General features: G+C 42.0%; 1 protein-coding gene across 1 annotated transcript in view; it reads left to right on the forward strand.

Annotated features, from left to right (window-relative positions):
• Positions 1–17,983, forward strand: part of LRRC7 (leucine rich repeat containing 7) — a 345,057-nt gene that overhangs the window by 293,889 nt on the left and 33,185 nt on the right. The window contains exons 23-25 of the mRNA XM_063427909.1: positions 5,227–5,343; positions 7,529–7,783; positions 9,721–9,813. Coding sequence (XP_063283979.1) covers positions 5,227–5,343; positions 7,529–7,783; positions 9,721–9,813 — 465 coding nt within the window. The remainder of the gene's footprint in view (positions 1–5,226; positions 5,344–7,528; positions 7,784–9,720; positions 9,814–17,983) is intronic.

Below are 17,983 nucleotides of genomic sequence, written 5' to 3' on the forward strand. Positions count from 1 at the left end.
TGTAACCACCTCAGCCCCCTGTAACCACCTCAGCCCCCAGTACCCACCTCTGCTCCCACCTAAGCCCCCATGTAACCACCTCAGCCCCCTGTACCCACCTCTGCTCCCACCTCAGCCCCCAGTACCCACCTCTGCTCCCACCTCAGCCCCCCTGTGCCCACCTCAGCCCCCTGTTCCCACCTCAGTGCCCACATCAGCCCCCCTGTACCCACCTCAGCCCCAGTACCCACCTCTGCTCCCACTTGAGCCCCCCTGTACATACCTCAGCCTCACTGTACCCACCTCAGTGCCCAGTACCCACCTGTGCTCCCACCTTAGCCCCCCTGTGCCCTCCTCAGCCCCCCTGTAACCACCTCAGCCCCCAGTACCCACCGTAGCCTCCAGTACCCACCACTGCTCCCACCTAAGCCCCCCTGTACCCACCTCAGCCACCTGTACCCACCTCAGCCCCCAGTACCCACCTCTGCTCCCACCTCAGCCCCCCTGTACCCACCTCAGCCCCCAGTACCCACCTGTGCTCCCACCTCAACCCCCCAGTACCCACATCAGCCCCCCTTTACCCACCTCAGCCCCCAGTACCCACCTCTGCTCCCACCTCAGACCCCCTGTACCCACCTCAGCCTCCAGTACCCACCTGTGCTCCCACCTCAACCCCCCAGTACCCACCTCAGCCCCCCTTTACCCACCTCAGCCCCCAGTACCCACCTCTGCTCCCACCTCAGCCCCCCTGTACCCACCTCAGCCCCCAGTACCCACCTGTGCTCCCACCTCAACCCCCCAGTACCCACATCAGCCCCCCTTTACCCACCTCAGCCCCCAGTACCCACCTCTGCTCCCACCTCAGCCCCCCTGTACCCACCTCAGCCCCCAGTATCCACCTCTGCTCCCACCTCAGCCCCCCTGAACCCACCTCAGCCCCCAGTACCCACCTGTGCTCCCACCTCAGCCCCCCTGTACCCACCTGTGCTCCCACCTCAGCCCCCCTGTAACCACCTCAGCCCCCAGTACCTACATCAGCCCCCCTGTGCCCACCTCAGCCCCCAGTACCCACCTCTTCTCCCACCTCAGCCCCCCTGTGCTCCCACCTCAGCCCCCAGTACCCACATCAGCCCCCATGTACCCACCACTGTACCCACCTCAGTGCCCAGTACCCACCTGTGCTCCCACCTCAGCCCCCCTGTTACCACCTCAGCCCTCCTGTACCCACCTCTGCTCCCACCTCAGCCCCCTGTACCCACCTCAGCCCCCCTGTACCCAGCTCAGCCCCCAGTACCCACCTCTGCTCCCACCTCAGCCCCCAGTACCCACATCAGCCCCCCTGTGCCCATCTCTGCCCCCAGTACCCACCTCTGCTCCCACCTCAGGTATGTGTGGCTCTCACGCAGCCATTCTGTGTGCTGGGCAGCCTACACATAATATATGTGTAAAAGCTTCAGAAAGAAGGGGGAGAAGAGTTGCAGGGGCCAGAAAACCAGGAGGGCGGGCCCTTGATCACCCACTGCCCGAGGGCCCTGTGAGGTGTCAGTCCGCCCCTGCCTTACACACACATGCAAACACACACACTGCTTTTCTTACATACACACAGAAGCACAATGCATCTTACACACACTCAATGCACAGACATACAGACACACACTTTTCATCCCTTATGCATACAAACACAGATTCATGCAATGCATCCCTTACACAACCAGAAACACACAATACATCCCTTATACACAAATACACACTGCTTCCACTACACACACACACACGGCATCACCTACACAAACTGGTATCCCTATACACTACATACCATAAGCACACATATTAGAACCTCTACAATAACACATAACACATCCCCTACACACTCCACTCCCTGTGAGCGAAATCATGGGTGGGTGGAACATATAAGTGGACTTATGAGTGGACCTTGTGGGCATACTCACCGTCAGGCCCTGGGGCCCAGACCTTGAGATGTGTAAGGGGCCCCAAAAAAATGGAGTTGCTTACAATTCTCCCAGAACATTGAATTTTGTGACCACAGTTGCAAACAGCCTCCAGAGATCCTGTTCTACACCAGACCAGTGGAGCCAAACTGCAGCCTATCACCATCCTCATCTGGTTGTAAGTAGGCAATCTAGTATATTATTAGTGACACTAATCTATAATTTATATCACATTAAAGGGACACTATAGTCCCCAAAACCACTTCAGCTTAATGAAGTGGTTCTGGTGTCTATAGCCGTTCCCTGCAGGCTTTTTAATGTAAACACACACTGTGTGCAGCACTGGCGTTAGTTCGTATGGCAGATCATATGGGTGGGGCATTTTGATGTCATATGGGGGGCGGCAAATTCAACTGTTCCCCATGCAGCCACAGGTGCCGTTGTGCTGTGAGATTGTGATTACTCTTCACTTCCTCCCAGCCTACAGAGCAGTGCATGGGAGAGAGAGAGAGGAGGAGGCATGATTTAATCTTACAACAAATCCAGTAAGCAAATCTTTATAAAATTGGTGTTTACTCTGATGTCTGTATTAATAGTGAGGCATTTCTAAGTAGCAACATCAGTGTGTGTCAGCAGGGCCAGCCGTTGGGGTGTTCAAGCTGTGCGGTCACGCAGGTTGCCATGACAACAGAGGCGCCCGGCGACCAACACAGCTCACAAGTTGGGGACACCAGCATATTCAATTTAAACGATTGGCTGGTGGTACACTGGTGCGCACCAGCAGTAGGTGCAGTCAGATTATATCCTCTCCCTCGTGGTTCCGGCGCTCAGTTAGTGAGTCAGAGCACAGGCTCAGAGATTCTCAGCCTGCGCTCTGACAACATTGAAAGTCAGAGCCGTGAAGGAGCGGGTATGGCAAAGAGCTACTGATTAGCATAACATCAATATCCATTATAAAACCAGGAAAAGGTGGGCATGGATGGTGAACTGATTTGGTGGTACAATGGGCCACTTGACTGGTTTTGCCCCCCCAGGCCTAAGGCCTCTCTATTTCATTCATAGAATCATGGGAGTTTAGCAACATCTGGAGGGCCGGAGTTTGGGGAAGCCTGACTTAGACAGTTGGTTGGACATGGACTGGTTTGGGAAACACTTGTCTAGTGGAAACTATGTCCTCTTCACAAGTTAAGAGTAGTGTGTGCATGTGTGTTGAAAAATAGGGACATTAGAGGTGATCTATGGCACAAATTGTCCCTTTAAGTCTCTTTTGAGCCTAGTCGGACTTATTATATACCATTAACTGGTTAGCACTCTACATTTGGAATGCTGGAGAATTCAAAAAGCCAAATTAGAAAATAAATCTCCAATGCTGGTATTTTAACAGCTGAAATATTTTGGACTAAAATTTACAATACTTGTCAGTTCTCCAGAAGTCTGGTTTAGTAGATCAACCCCTAAGCGGTTAATATGCAGAAAGCAAAAGGAGAATTTCCAAAAAACAATAAATATCAAAGACTTAGAAAATTATAAGAATTAGAAAGAGCACACGCACGTTTCCGGCGACAGAAACTAGTAGAAGGTCGGAAAAATGAACATTAAAATGTGGCGGTCATATATAATGCGCTAATTGTATAACGCCGCACAAAATAATTTAAAGCCTGTTACAGAACACACAGCTGATGAAGAAAGCATGTGTTATTGGTGTAATTTATGGCATAATCTCATTATTATCGCTTTGTCATTGCTTGCTTGATTATTCTTACTGTGTTTTGCCATCAGCACATGACTGAGACGAGCGGTTTCTCCTAATTAATACATGCATTATTCAATGACTAGCACTCCGATCTTGCAAATCAAAATCTTTTACCTTTACTGGAACAGGAGATGAGCTGAGCAGGGACTTAATTTAGTGTCACTGTAGGGAGCATATTATAAAGGCATCGCAGCTAGATACAAGATTAATTCAATTTTTTGCACTTTTTCTAACCTATGTTCAAACATTATAGTAATTAGGGAAACATTCATTTATTTCACTGCTGCAAAATTAAGGATGTTTCTTGATCTGATTATCTCGGCAACAAATTTGGCACAGACTTCACAGACTGTACGTCCACTGGTCGAGTTACCAAATAAATTCTACAGTTTCATTGTTTGTTCTCAAATCAATGAGTCACCTACTGCTCTAAGATTGAATATAAGCCATTCATTTTATTAGATATGTGTTAGAAAGCAATATTCTTCAACGATAATCAAGCCTGCCAGATCGAGTGCTAAATTTAGACGTTATTGTCTCAAGGGAAATAGATTTGGATCCTGCAGCTGTGTTTTAATCTTCTTAAAAGAAACTCTTAATTAATAAAAACAACATGTTCATTAAATATTGCATGATCAGAATTAATATTTTACCGTTTTGTAGAAGGAATCTTGGATTCATGGAAAAATTATACAGTGGTTCTGAATAATTCATAATGCGCAAGTAAAAAAGGAAGACTAATAAAAATGGGTAAAAGTAAAATTGTAGGTTTTAATTTCTCAACATAGCTTGCTAGTATCTGTCTCAACATCTGAAAGAGAAAAGATTGAGGAGGTGTGCAATCTGTAATGAGTTTCAGATCCTTGAGGTGGCCAATGGCGAGGGAGCGAGCAACCATACAGACCTGGCCATTTTTAAACCGAGACCCTATCTATTTGCACACTTTAGCTTGTTTAAAGTTCTCGTTTACATTTTTTTTCTTAAAATAGAGTTTTGACCTGTTGGGGAGAATACATACTGTATTTGGGTTATTCGCTAAAGTGAGGACTGCTTGGAATTCAAAGTGAAGGAAATTACTAATTTACGGCCAAAGTAGCCAAACTGAAAACACTGGGAAAATGTTTCCAATTGACTTATTTTGGCCTACATTTCTAAATGTAATTTGAATTCCTGGCAATTCTTTCTTTAGTGAATAACCTACCGTAGTTAGTATTTTTGCTTACTGCTACCTAAAATGTAAATTGGAAGATTTACTGTTCTGTAGGCAAATTGGAATGAAAGAGAAATGTTTTCCCTTTTTCAGAATTTTTTTTTTTTTAAATTACTTGAATTTGTGCTTTTCCATATTGTATCCGCCTGCAATAGGAGTGTAATAAAATGGTATTAGTTAAGCATTTAAAAATGTCTTTAATATATACTATATTTATGTACTATTATTTGTGGTGTCTCAGCCAACTTAGGGATTTTGCACTTTATTGGATATGGCTTTTAATTTCTTAAAGATGGAAAATATTAATATATATATTTTTAATTTAAACAATGTAGACGCCTTCACAGCAGAGCAACATCATAGATAACGGGCATGAAGACATGTCTTTGGGTCAGTGGAATCCATACCCTTTGGGTCGTAGAGATGTACCACCAGAAAATATCACTAAGAAGGTAGGACATGGGGCAATATAGATTTAATATATATATAAGTCCAACAGTTTAATCTTTTCAGACTGTGAAGACATATTTTTCATTCAATCCAAGTATATTTTCGTGCATAATACATGAATATTTACTGGGGAAATACTGGTATATAAGGACAAATTGTGAAACATTTGACATGGTTTATTATTGTAAAGGATGGATTGTAAATAGGCGTTATTAAATATAAATGATTTAAAATATTGAAATAATAAAACAATTAATTAATAATAAAATTTTATTATATCTGATGTAACTATCCCTAGAAGGAAAACGATAACAGTAAATTTGAAGAAAAGCAGGTTTTTTTTAATGCTGACCTGAGTAAACTGTGAAATATGGAACACTCGCAACTGAATTTTTAGGTCAAAATAGAAAACATCTTGGAACTACAGAACATTTCCATCTTAACTATTGTAGTTTACAATTTGCGAATCCGTTGTAGCTGCAACTCATTATTTAGTGAATAAACCCTCGTGGGTTGATAATCAGACTATTCTACTCCATTCTTAAAAGACTGTCTCCTCAAAACTATTTTAATATAATAATCCTTTCATCCATTATTGAAAAGATTTAGATTTTTTGTTAAATGAAGTACCGTACATGTCAAACAAAATTAGAAAAACTCATCTCTACCTTTAGTATAGGACAGGATCCTTCAGCCATATACATACGCCTTGGGTCGGACAGTGCTTGAAAACCGACAGTCTCTATGGTCTTCTCTGCTTCACTCCCTGCACAGTACATCATAAGGACCAACTAATTGTCAAATTCAACATTGTCTGACCCACGGTGTATGTAAATGGATGAAAAATGCTATTAAGAGTAGGGATGTGTTTCTCATTTTTTACATATACTTTTTAAACAAATAATCTATTTCCTTTCAATACGCGATGAATGGAATATTGTATTGAAGAATATCTTTGAGGTTACAGTTGTCCTTTAAGCTGGGGTACACACCATGTAGTGCAACGTTTCCTCAGCACAGTTAGGCACTTAGTCTCTATGGTCATTCCTGCATCTGTACATGGAGTGAAGCAGGAAAGACCATAGAGACTAACTGCTGGTTTTCGAACACCGTCTGACCCAAGATGTGTGTATATGGCTAAGAATCCTGTCATGTATTAAAAGTAGGGATGAGTTTTTCTCATTTGTTTTTTTACATATACTTCATTTAAAAACAAAATTATTTTCTTTCAAAACTTTATGAAAGGATTATTATATTTAAAAAAATAGTTTTGAGGTAAAAGTTGCCCTTTAAGTCCTAGTACAGCATCTCCTGGCTAGTGTTGATATAAATGAACACCCTTATCTTACTGATTAGTATTATAGTTGTGGCAGGAGCTAACCAATATCCTGATGTCTACAGGATGTGGGAATAGGCTGGATCATAAGTAGGTTTATCCATGCTTAATAATTGTTCCAGGCAACCAATGCATATGGTATTACGCTGGGGACTTCCTTGCCCTAACAAGAAAGAGAATGCACACCAAAAAAAGCCACAATAGTCACTTAACCTGGTTTAATAAGCCAATATCAGATACAGGCAAAAACAAACAATTATAATTAAAGTGACAAAATTAGGCACAAAAAAAAAATTAAAAAAAATCAATGATAATTACCAAAAGTTTTCACAAGCCTAACAGGGCAGAAACAGGACACAAAAAGTAACCCCCCAACGTTTCGGCACCTCCTGGTTGCCTTTATCAAGGCATAATACTGCCAGCATTGTTTAATTGTATGCTTGAGCAGTCCAGGATATAAGAAGTTTCTGAAGTTCAAAAGTTGTGTTCCCATCAGCCCCCCCCTACTTTTGCTAGAAGCTTTATTTAAACAAGCCATCATGGATTGGTATGTTACAGATTACAGAACATGATGGACATTTTAAAAATGCAAGCAGAGCAGTTTTTAAATGCCCTGTTTATTAGTCTTTTAATAAGCTCAGTATACTAAATATTCTACACAGATTGACAATTCCTTTTCCTACGCACACAATGGCAATCACTGCTCTCCATGGTGTATCATAGTACTAAGGAGAGAGCCTGCTCCTCATGACATCAGAATTCGGCAGATGCCACATAAGGGTCAAACCTCAGACGGACAAGAGGTTCTCTTCTAGTTGAACGTGTAAGGTGTAACAATTGCTTCTTTTCAGCTTCCTGAAGCTTTGCCTAACGGGTTACATTACCCACAGGCTGGTAGCCATATTCAGACGTTAATGGGATCCCAAAGCCTACAGCACAGATCCAGGGAACAGCAACACTATGACACCGGGATGAATAAAGTCACAATCCAGCAGTACCAGTCTCCGCTGCCCATTCAGATCCCGTCTGCACAAAGAGGACCTCAGTCTGGCCGCTGTTTGATCCAAACAAAAGGGCAGAGAAGCATGGATGGGTATCCTGAGCAGGTAAGGAGCCGCATGAATGGATACATGAACAAAGAACTTAGTCGCGGGAGGGGAAGAAGCAAATGTAGAGTCCTAAAATCTAATACTCTAACAGAATGTAGACCATTCTTTAATGTGGGTGTGAATATTACATGACTTGGAATTGCTCTGTGTGTGAGACAGTCATTCAGACGTAACACCTTTCCTGTCTAATGGGGGCTCTGACTAGATGTAATAATAAAAAAAAAAGGTAATCCATAATGGGGGGTATATTATTAACACATGTTCATGAAGGTAGAGGAGTGGAACACTGTGTTCTACTCAAACATGTGATACATTCTGAGCTTCTTGAAAGAGGAACATCTCCTCTAGACTAGATCCAAAGCGATTTGGTTTCTGAGGGACTAGCAAAAATATTAGATGGTGCTTATAGTAAAGGCACCTCTAAATATGTATTATAACAATTATAAAATGTACCCCTAAGTAGCTGCCGTTCCGTTTGTGTTTGGGTCTCAGAGTGTCCGTCCTTTCTAACGAGGGCTGCTTTTGATGTATGTGGCTGTTTTTGTTAGAGGAGAAATCATTTCTTAATCCATATTAAATTTATGGAAGACTAACCCCAAGTCTGCCATCGAGCAAATTACTGCATCTCTTTCCGTGCACAACAGATGTTGGGAACATTAAACACCTGATGCTTTGTTTATGAAGCAGAAACACAGAAGTCTGTTTATGTTTTGTGGCATATGGCTGTTTTTCTGTTGGACATGAAAAACTTAAATAAGAAACTAATCCGGTCATTAAATTCATCAATCTATGCTCCAAAACCTTCTACTTTATTGAAGGCTAACGTTTGTACTACAGATATTTGGAAGTGGAACTACATTTCCCATCATGCTCAGCAGACTTTAGCCTAAAGGCTGATTGAACGTAATGGAGAAAACAGTTTGCAAATCAGCAGTTTAGTTGGTACTGTTTATGTGCACTGTGTTTATATTAAACACTTATTTGGGCAGTTGCCATGAGACAGACAGTAACCTTCAAATGTTTAATTATTATTTTGATAAATAACAGAAAAAAGAAAAAAAAAAGTATGGCAGAGGTATTAGCTAAAGTGATAATCAATTGCTGGGAATTCAAAGTTAATTTAAAAATTTAGGCAAAAAATAGCCGAATTGGAAATGTTCCCCAAGTCAGTTTTGGTTTCATTTCAGCCATTCTGGTCTTAAATTATTTTAAATTCACTTTGAATTCTCACGTTACTGAATAACCCGGATTTATTTTTATTTTTTTTAGTCCATGTGATATGTGCAAAAATATAACTTAATTAGCGAGTAGCACTGTTTTCGTAAGGTGGTTCTCACACTGAAGGTGAGATTCTATACAGTGTGTGATTACAGATAGTATAGTTCTTACAATATGTTTTAGTTTATAGATAGTGATGTTAACTATTTACTGTATCGATTAATTAGTGTTGAATATATTTATGACGTACAATACACTCCTTGTGCAATATGTAGAATCTAATTAATTGTACCATGTATCATCCTGTGGCAAATTAATCTGCTTGTTTTGATAATGCTAATTGATCACTTGATGATTCTTTTTTATTTTATTACCATGGTTACTAATTGACTCAAGTTGCATGATGTGCTGTTAGTATTTATATTTGATCCCACCTGTTACTCTCTGGTCTTGGGAAAGGTAATTGAGTTTGAGATGTGGCATTTTTGGTCCGTGTACATTTTAAACCTTTTAGCGTACTAGACACCTTTTACATTAATGTATATGTTCCAACGCATTTCACAGTTGATAGAAACAATACATTTCACAATGGCTAAAATCCAATGAATTTCACTTTGTGTGGATTCCAACTAAATGAAAAATTTAAGTTTAGGTGGTCTTTGTTTTTGTTTCAGTTTCTACCTTCTTTTTTTTTTTGTTCTTAATTTCTAACACAGTACTGCGTGAGAATAGAGAAAAACCCGGGTCTAGGTTTCAGCATCAGTGGGGGTCTGAGCGGTCAAGGAAATCCATTCAAGCCGTCAGATAAAGTGAGTTCATTGTGTTTAGCATCGTCTGTTCTGCTTTGTCACTCTCAAATTACAAGAAGTTTGATATCCGTTCTTCAGGCTATTACAAACGTGACAACATTTTGACCAAGTACAAGATCTTCATCAGTGTTCAAGCTAGCTATGACTTAACGCGGTCCAAAGCTAAAACCAAATGTTGTAATGACTGTAAGTGCCTGAATTTGAAATTGGAGCTATATAATTTCTTAATTTCCTTATTGTAAATAAAGGTGATACTTAAATATTACAGAAAGGCTTTATTTACCATCAAGACTCAATACATTGCTCTATCTGTATATGTGGATAATTTATAAAAAAAAAAAAAAAAGCACATCCCTAGGTTTTGAAATGTATAAAAATATATTTTCAAGTCTTTCATTTTTAATTTATAATTTGTTTTCTATTTTTTTTCTCTCTAATTTCTTTTCAATCTTTTCATGGCAGATAAAGATGTAACTCATGTCCAACTAATTTTAATCCCCTATTAGTCTCGTCATGAAAATATAGCATACAGGACTTTTTTTTTGTTCTTCAAAAAGTTAGAATTGGCCAATAACAAGAAGCATTATACTCTAAAAATTCGCTTTCCACCAACTTGATTTATGATGATACTCAACTGAAGGTGATCTATATGCACTTCATTACCAGTAAAGCAGCATGATATTAAAATGGTACAAATCTTCATTTGGAAAAACTCATTTTTTTTTTTTACGTGCACATATACATCATGGATATTTGCAAAAGTGGTAGGGTGTCAATCAGAGTACAGGAAAACATCCTTCAGATAACACATATGATAAATTGCACTTTTTGTTTATAATGATAAAGGTGCAGCTAAAATCATGAACTCTGTGATAAACTATGATCCATGCACTGTTGTAGATTCCACTAAGATTAAACTTGAAAATTATTAACATGCTTATAAGTAGATAGAAGGTAAAATAAAACCACTGGGGTCCACTCTTAAATTATAAAGATTGTTTAGGGAAGTCACTTGAGGGCTACAGCTTATTCAAAGATGTAAAGAAAAACTATTTAAAATACATGAGCATCTAGCTTTACATACTGGCCCCTCAATCCACTCCCACCTCCGGCTTGTCTTGGTGTGTATGAAGCTGAGTCCCTGCATACTGGCAAGTCCACCACAAGCCGCCCCCTCAGCCCCCGGTCAGCTTACAAGAGCTCTGTGGACCTATGTCAAAGTCTCTGGAGGGGCTCACCAGGCAGCCCTCCCATGTGCTCCCACCCTTCCTGGATATCAGGTAGTGATGTGGAGATCCTCTCCTCAAGGCACGAGATCCAGGTAAGCATCTGCGGGAATCCGAACCGCCTGCCGAGATGGTGGCAGCATGTTGTTGCACGCCCTTCTTCAGCATCTGGTGTGGCGTCCGCTTTGCAGCTTTGCGTCTGTGTGGAACTTGGCGCACCCCACGGGTGTATGGAGGTCTGGGTGGTTGCGGCCCTACCCAGGCAGCCAGCCCAAAGGAGGGACAGTGAGCTGGAGCTGCTGCTAGAGTCTGCGGTGGGACCGGTGAGGCTGGAGTTGCCAAGTGACATGCCATAGGAGTCCAGAAGTCTTGGCACAGCTTGTCAAATCTGGCCTCAAAGCTTTTTACCCTAGGCTCTCAGGGTCTGCTTGACTCAGTGTGGGTTTTAGCGCAGCTGCCATCTTTGATTCGCCACGCAGTTGATATTGTGCTTGCCACTGCAGAGTATTTAGTGTTCCCAGTGGGGTCCGGGATAACCCCCACCGGTCCAAAGGGGGGAGGTAATGGGGCTCTATTAGATTCACTTCAGTAGGCTCTGACCGAAACTGGAGATTGTCCGCCTCTCCCTGCTAACGGGCCTGCAATCCTGGTAGGCCTCAGGGCCAGATAGTGTGATAATCTTGCAAATGTCATTATTTTGGGACCCTTTGTGTCCCTTCTGTTAAAGGTGTCTTCTATGCTTGGCCCTGATGCCCATGTTTTTGTTGTGTTTGCTGAAATATAGTACATTCTAGCAGGAGCTCATATGAAGCAAGCCTGGTCAGCTTGTGAGCTAGGCCCCGTCCCCCGGAAATACTAATTTATTAAAATTAAAAAAAAATCATATCCAGACCACGTCTTCACCAGCTCAAGGGCAGCGAGGGAGACTGTCAAAGTCACGCAAACTAGCAATCGGATGACATATTTTGATTTCCGCTGAGACCAAACAGCACAAGCTCAGAAAATGAATGAATTTGAACAAAAAATGACAGGATAAAATGCCTTTCACTCCTAAAACTGTAACAGAATCTGTCTAAAGCTGGGATCAAGGAAATCTAATCATATAACATTAATGTTACAAATTACAGATCAGTCTGGAGTTGATTTTGTTTCACCATTTTCAGCTGCGTTTGCTCTTCCACTGGAAGTGAGGAGTGCATAGTCAAATAACGTCCCCCAACATGGTGAAAGCAACATTGGGATCTTACATTTTTTATATTGTGGCAACATAGAGATAGATTAGATACACACTGTCTTGCTTAAAGCAGCTCTGACTGATGACAGAATCTCTTTTCACTGTGTTGGAATTTTTTGGAATCACAATGCAATAAAAAGACTACTAGAGACAAACTAAAGACTACTAGGAATCTCCATCCCCCTATTCCCACCATCAAATCGCCACAGCTAATGGGAACAGGCATCATCATGCGTGATGTGAAGTAGATTCCCATGACACATTATTGCACACGTGAAATACGTGTTACACTTACATAGATAATGCATTCAAAGTATTGACAAAAACAATCAAGTTTAAAAATAAAAAGTTACATAAATTTAAGGTGTCCTTTGGTGCACAGTCAGACCCCTGCTGCACTGCAAAGACACGCTGCAATCAGAATGGGGACATATTTTAACTCATAATCCCTGTCCAGTAAGGAGTTTATGACATACATAATTTATTCCAGTTATCACATTATTTATCAGTTTACAGACATCCCAACATGCAAAAATGCATCTCTGGGAGGTGGCTTCACAAGCTACTGCGCCACCCCCACACGTGCTCCCCCCCACAACACACAGGTACCACAGACACACAAACACCTTAACACACAGATACATGTACAGGCATATACACAGGGGCGTATTAGCCGCGAGGCAAACAAGGCATTTGCCTTGGGCGGCATTTTCCAGGGGGCGGCAAAAAAAGCCGCCCCCAAATGCCCAAGGCAAATGTCTTGTTAGCCTCGCGGCTAACAGACATGCCGGCGGGCTGCTGGGCGATCGGGCGGCACTGCCTGGCGGGCGGCCGGCCGGCGAGGGAGCACTTCCCCTGAGCTGTCTGCTCAGCTCCCTCGCCAGCCGCAGAGTGAGGCTGGGAGGCGGAGCCGGAATATGACGTCATATTCCGGCTCCCAGCCTCACTCTGAGGCTGGCGAGGGAGCTGAGCAGACAGCTCAGGGGAAGTGCTCCCTCGCCGGCCAGCCGCCCGCCAGGCAGTGCCGCCCGATCACCCAGCAGCCACTGGACCACCAGGGAGGAAGAGACACCCCCCCTCCCAGCATTCCCAAAGGTAAGGAGGCTGGGGGGGGGGTTAAATAAAAAAAAAAATGTGTTAAAAATTAATTTTAAAAAAAAGTGTTAAAAAAAAATTAAAAAAATGTGTTAAAAAAAAAAAATGTGTTAAAAATAAATTTTTAAAAAAGGGTTAATGTGGGTGGGTGAGTGTGTGTCTGTGTCTGTTAGTGTGTGTGTCTGTTAGTGTGTGTCTGTTAGTGTGTGTCTGTGTCTGTTAGTGTGTGTGTCTGTTAGTGTGTGTGTCTGTTAGTGTGTGTCTGTGTCTGTTAGTGTGTGTGTCTGTTAGTGTGTCTGTGTCTGTTAGTGTGTGTCTGTGTCTGTTAGTGTGTGTCTGTGTCTGTTAGTGTGTGTCTGTGTCTGTTAGTGTTTGTGTCTGTTAGTGTTTGTGTCTGTTAGTGTGTGTGTGTGTGTCTGTTAGTGTGTGTGTGTCTGTTAGTGTGTGTGTGTCTGTTAGTGTGTGTGTCTGTTAGTGTGTGTTTGCCTGTGAGTGTGTGTGTATGTTAGTTTGTGTCTGCTAGTGAGTGAGTGTGTTTGTCTGTTAGTGTGTGTGTGTTTCTGTTAGCGAGTGTGTGTGTGTGTATTTAGAATGCGGGGCGGGGGGAAAGGTTGGGTGGGGGTGGCGCGGGGGGAGGGGGGGCGCCTGAGTTTTGTCCTGCCTAGGGCAGCACAAAACCAGGATACACCACTGCATATACACACACAGATGCACACAATGGCGCATACACACACTCTGGCACATACACACTGACACACAGAAACACACACTGAAACACACACAGGTACACTCACTGAAACACACACAGATACACTCACTGAAACACACACAGATACACTCAATGGCACATACACTCAGATAACATACTAGCACATTCAGATACACTTAAAGGCACATACACTCATATACACATACACACACTGGCACATACACTTAAATACACATACTGACATACAGATACACACACTGACACACACATTCAGATACACACACTGACACACACACTCACATAAAGATACACCAATTCAGATACACACTGACACATACACATACTGGCATACACACAATCTGACACGTACACAAGTCATACTTTATATATTTGCAGCCACCCTCCTGTTAGCTTACCTCTGTCTCCAGGAGGGTGGCTTGCTTTGAGTTCTGGCTGATGGGAGTGAGCATGCAGAGGCAGCTCACTCCAGCCTCTCCTGCACCTCCATGCTCCCTCCTGCCTCCATGCTGCGTCATCCCTCCAGTCCTCCCTCACAGTGCTCAGCCGACTCTTAAAGGGCCGGCACCCAACCGGCCCCTGATTAGTGGGTAATATGGTGGTGTAAGGGGGCGCAAATCTTATACAATATAATGGAAATCACACACACGCATCAGTTTGTGTGTGTGATTTTCAGGATATTGTGTATGACTTGCGGGTATCAGGGAGCCGCATTTAATATGCGGGAGTCTCCCGTAACTACCAGGAGACTTGGGATGTCTGAGTTTATATTCGGCCTCATTCATCATTTAAGGAACCAAACTATATTTCGATATCAGAAAAGCCGGTGTGGGGAGATGACATTCCCTATTATGCATACTGTGTGCTTAAACCCATAGTGACAATCGAGGTGCTTTATTGATTTCGGTTTTTTTCCAGCTGTGTTGGTGCTTTAGGTACCATGCACTTTGTAGTAAGGCAAAGTATATATGGTGCTTAGATTCACTCTTATTATGGATTTTTAAAGGGTGCATAGTGGGATGTTTAAAGTCGGGGATATTTTTTTTTTTTATAAGCATAGCCTGATTTGTGCTTTCCATACTTTCATATTGATCAGAGGAGGGCTGGCGGGGGGATATTTGTACCAATAGGATACCGAGCTTGTGCTCTCTTCAATACCTCCCAGTAAAGACTATTTTAGTCCCAAATCCCTCTTTCCATCTTTTCTAAGAGCTCCATAATGTTGATGTGTCTGAGTGTATAACAGAGCTCCACAGCAATAATACTCCCAGTAATGTGTCTGAGTGTATAACAGAGCTCCACAGCAATAATACTCCCAGTAATGTGTCTGGGTGTATAACAGAGCTCCACAGCAATAATACTCCCAGTAATGTGTCTTGAAACTACAATAAATGGGTTTAGAAATCAGTCTGTGTAAATAAGATACATTGTTCTTTTTCTAATCTACATGTTAATTGCATAAATTGTTATTAGTAAGTCACCTAAATTTCTCAGAACACCCTCGCCCCTGGCCACAGCCCCACTCACCCCTAATTTGTCCATTTGAAATGTCGGAAGGTATGTTGTGATTAAAAACAACAAGAGGTGTGTTGCGATGTTTGTTAGCGGAAGTTAGGCAACAGGCAGGTATTGTGCAGAGACTGTGCTAGTGTGCGATTGTATTTCAACTAGTGATCTATAATCTTAATGATCTCCAGGCTTTTATTGGCCATGCAAATATTTCTGAAGATTTGAGAGTTTTACATGCAAAAAAATACAATTTATTTGTACTTTCCACCCTATACCAATCATTACCATTCCCCCCATTACATTGTTCTCCATTTTGTAGCTCACTGGGAAGTCTTCATGATGTGTTTTTAGACATCTAATTTGTACACTCTAACATACTTGGGGCCTTCCGGGAATAGGTATATTTATTTTGGGATGGATAGTTGGATATGGAAATTACAACGTAAAAAATTTAAACCACTCACACAGTGTTTTCTACATCACATTAACTACCACATCATATTATTATATATTTGTTCATTTAGATTTGAATGACAAATTATTGCAAGCACTGAACAGGAGGAAAAAATAACACAGTTGTACATGTTTTTCTCATTTCTTCATACGAGTGCAGAATGTATCAGAGAAGACTTATACCAGAATACCAGCTGGTACATTGACCGATTTAGAATGTCCTTTGCTGATTGACTGAGTTTAACTTCTAGAAGACACTTGAGAAACACCTGTTTTAGTCCATGCAGATAATTGAAGTGTGTCGAACACCTGTGCCTGCGCCTGAACGTGTTTCATACGCTTATTTTTGCTACACACACCCTCCTACAGAATATACAAATAATTGGCATTAAATGTGAAAATTATTGTCACATTCGATGCAAAATAATTTCAGCGATATCAGGAATGGTGTTTGCTGACTACCGGAAGGTGTTGTCGATCTGTTTGCCAAGAGTCTCCCTGGATCTAAAAGCACAAAAAGAAAACAAAAAGAAGCTTTTTACCTGTAGGAGGTCGGCTTGCTGGAGTGATAATTGATTTTTAAATAGTATTTAATTCTTCTGAGAGTTTCAGCAAACTCCAGTAGCAGATGTAGAATGTTTGGAGAAATGAATCTGTCAATCACAGCCATGCGTGTTCTATGTCTTAAAGAAATAGTAATGCTTCATCTCAAACACAATTTATGTCAAAGAGTATATTCAGATAATATGAAGCACACAGTTTGTGGAATTTTACTATATTTAGATATGTTGATAGAGGACTGCCACTACTCGCCAATACTTCAAATTGGCTGTCAAACTCCAGATTTGTCTGACAAAGATCAGGGTAATTTGGTCTGCCCGGTTTAGATAAAAAAAATCTGTATTTTCTAACATTGTGAAACAGGCAAATATTTAAATGTACTGGGCCAAATTAAACATAGCCCAACTCCTCCGAAATTCACCTAATAAATAAATTGATAAATCCCCTTGGCTCCACAAACTGGTGTTGGACAGTGTGACATAAAATACCTGGGAATGCCCTTACCCTCTGCTGTTTAATGTAATCTCAATCCCCTTTCCAATTAGTATTGTAACTGTGTAAATCATCTCCCATATTCGGAGAAGGGGAGAGGACGGAGACACAGACAGACTATCACAGGCAAATTATAAATAAATAGACTTATGTAACATAAGCTAGGAAATGAAATAACACACTCTCACACAGACGAGCAAACCTAAAACAATATAGCCTGAGTGAATCAGATTCAACCCCAGAAGGGAGCTTCCGACAGCGATAAACACCCAACCGCAAACAGTAAAAACCCGAGACGATACGTACGCTTAGACGCAATAACTGGAAACACACCAGACATAGGGTAAGGGAACAGAGACAAGCTCGACACGTGACATATCCCAGAGACCCAAACGCAACAGACCCCAAACGACCAAGGAAGCTATCCGGCTCCACGTAACACAAACCCACTCACGACTTCATAGATATTTGCCAACTTACTCCCACGGGGGGGACAAAAGATAGACTGTAGGGCAGAGTACGAACACTGAGAAACCAACCTCAAGCAGATCCACGCACGACGCAAAGTACTAACGCGTTCAACACTCACAAGCTCCAAAAACACTAGAACACACAACTCTAGCAAAACGGGGAACAGTCAGTTACGTAAATAAATGGCTAAACTCATCTTCCAGGAGAAATGTCTTTACAAAAGTTAAATTAACTTACAATACTTGGGACCTGCGTGTCCGTCAAAATTGTGGACCTGTGAGCCCGTATAACCATTTGCATTAACATAGAGGTGGGGGAGGGGGAGGGGGGGAAAGAGAGAAGAGGGAAAGAAAAAAAGAGAGGGGATAGAAATATGAGAGAAAGGGGGAATAACTACTCCTG

The sequence above is a fragment of the Pelobates fuscus genome, chromosome 7 (assembly GCF_036172605.1).
Source record: "Pelobates fuscus isolate aPelFus1 chromosome 7, aPelFus1.pri, whole genome shotgun sequence".
Taxonomy (NCBI): Eukaryota; Metazoa; Chordata; class Amphibia; order Anura; family Pelobatidae; genus Pelobates; species Pelobates fuscus.